This window comes from Fukomys damarensis, unplaced genomic scaffold, assembly GCF_012274545.1.
Source record: "Fukomys damarensis isolate Sample0158 unplaced genomic scaffold, DMR_v1.0_HiC HiC_scaffold_22597, whole genome shotgun sequence".
NCBI classification, from domain to species: domain Eukaryota; kingdom Metazoa; phylum Chordata; class Mammalia; order Rodentia; family Bathyergidae; genus Fukomys; species Fukomys damarensis.
In genome coordinates, this window is record NW_022923509.1 from 1 (window position 1) to 1,640 (window position 1,640).

The following is a 1,640-nucleotide window of genomic DNA, read 5'->3' on the forward strand; positions in this document are numbered from 1 at the left end:
TTTTTTTTTTTACTAGACATGCAATGTACTCGGTAAAGACATAATTCAGAATGAGTTTGAGTGTCAGTGCTATAAATGGAACGACGTTTCCGCATCCCAGGGTCTCAAAAGTAAATAAGATAATTAAAATAACTATTGTTACCTCTATTACATAGGGAGATTAAGAAATTTAAACTATACACTGTATCAGAGGTCTTTGTAAACGTTAGAAAAACAGTTCCTCTTAGTATACAAAAAGGTTCCTGCTGTTTGAGTTAAGAACTTTCCCTCATCCTTCTTTCTTCATTTCTATTTCCATTGTTCTCTTCATTTTATTCTCATACCTTCTTTACTAGTATTGTCTTGGGTCTTCCTCTGAGGCTGTGGTAGAGAAATGAAGTGTGGCTGAATAGAAGCTGAACTAGAAGTAAACTCTGAAGCATTTCCAGAGGTAGAGACTGAAAGGCATGTAGGAGCAGAGTTAATCATGGACCATTGCTGAGACCAGGGTGCATGGCAAGGCCTTGTTACTCCCTGGAGCCAGAAAATGAAAGGGCTCACTTGGCTGAAGATGTAGGGCTTTTGGCAATGTTCATCAAAGTAAATCAATATTCCCACCTGTACCCAGGTGTTCTTCTGTTGTAGGCGGCACACCAGAGGAGCTCCTATATCACCCTGTGAGAAACAGAAAAGTGTTTTAGTTGTCCTAAAGAAATAGGAAATGATTTCAGTGTAGAAGAGTGTCTTTACCCCACATCTTTAATATTCCCTCATTTTGTCACCTTACAGCCAGCCTCCCCAGTAGTGTTCCTGGCTTCCACACAGAAAGTTAATTCATTTATCTCGGGCCCAAATTGTGTACAAGTGCTGGCTTGCAGGATGCTCAGGTGTCTTTTTTGCAAAATTCCAGGTTTTCCTGATTGACAAGAAGAAAGGTTTGTTTGGCTTTTGTTTCACTTTATTTTGTTTTAAATTTAGACTAAATCTGGGGGAAAATATGGCTGAAGAGAGACATAATAAGTGTTCTACTACTGCTCATGAGAGGACAGTACTCTCTTTCCCAGCAATGATTCTATCCTACCTCAATTCCTTCTTCATTACTTACCCCTCGTAAGAGACCAACTGGGTAGCCAGCAGTCATAGAGTTGTTTATTTTTCACTTGCTCCAGACTCTTCTCCAGGCAAATAGGTAGTATGCGAGGTTGAAAATGTAGTGGCTCCTTCAGAAAGAGCAGTCCAGGTCCTAGCGGTCCCTCGGGACCTATGTAGGGCATGGCATAGTGAATGCCTACAATGTGAGCTTGAGCTGAGTCCTGAAGATCAATAAGCCCCACTTGTACCAACCTGAAGGCCTCTGAGTTTTTTCTGGAGGAAAAATTTATCAAGAGTTTATTATTCCAAAGTGAAAAAAGAAACATTGATTTCACATAAACTGATGCCATCCTGGAGAACACAAGCCTATTCTTAGGCCTAGTCTATTTATTGACCCCAAATATATTAGAAATATAGGAAATATTAAAGATAATAAGCCATAGAAGACTTCTAGACTTAATTGACAGATTCAGTGGAGTAAATATATACTAGGTCTACACCCCAAAACCAATAGCCTCCTTGTACACAAATAACAGACTCAGTGAGAGGGAAATTAGGGAAATAATTCC

The 1,640-nt window shown here is 39.6% G+C and overlaps 1 protein-coding gene across 1 annotated transcript; it reads right to left on the minus strand.

Moving 5' to 3' along the window:
• Positions 1-323: 323 nt before the first annotated feature.
• Positions 324-1,344, minus strand: LOC104860802 (serine protease 55-like; the record flags this gene model as incomplete). The annotated part of the gene is made up of 3 exons (XM_010622079.1): positions 324-654; positions 762-895; positions 1,085-1,344. Coding segments are annotated over 3 exons (725 nt in total), but the record flags the coding sequence as incomplete, so codon positions are not given.
• Between the last annotated feature and the right edge of the window lie 296 nt (positions 1,345-1,640).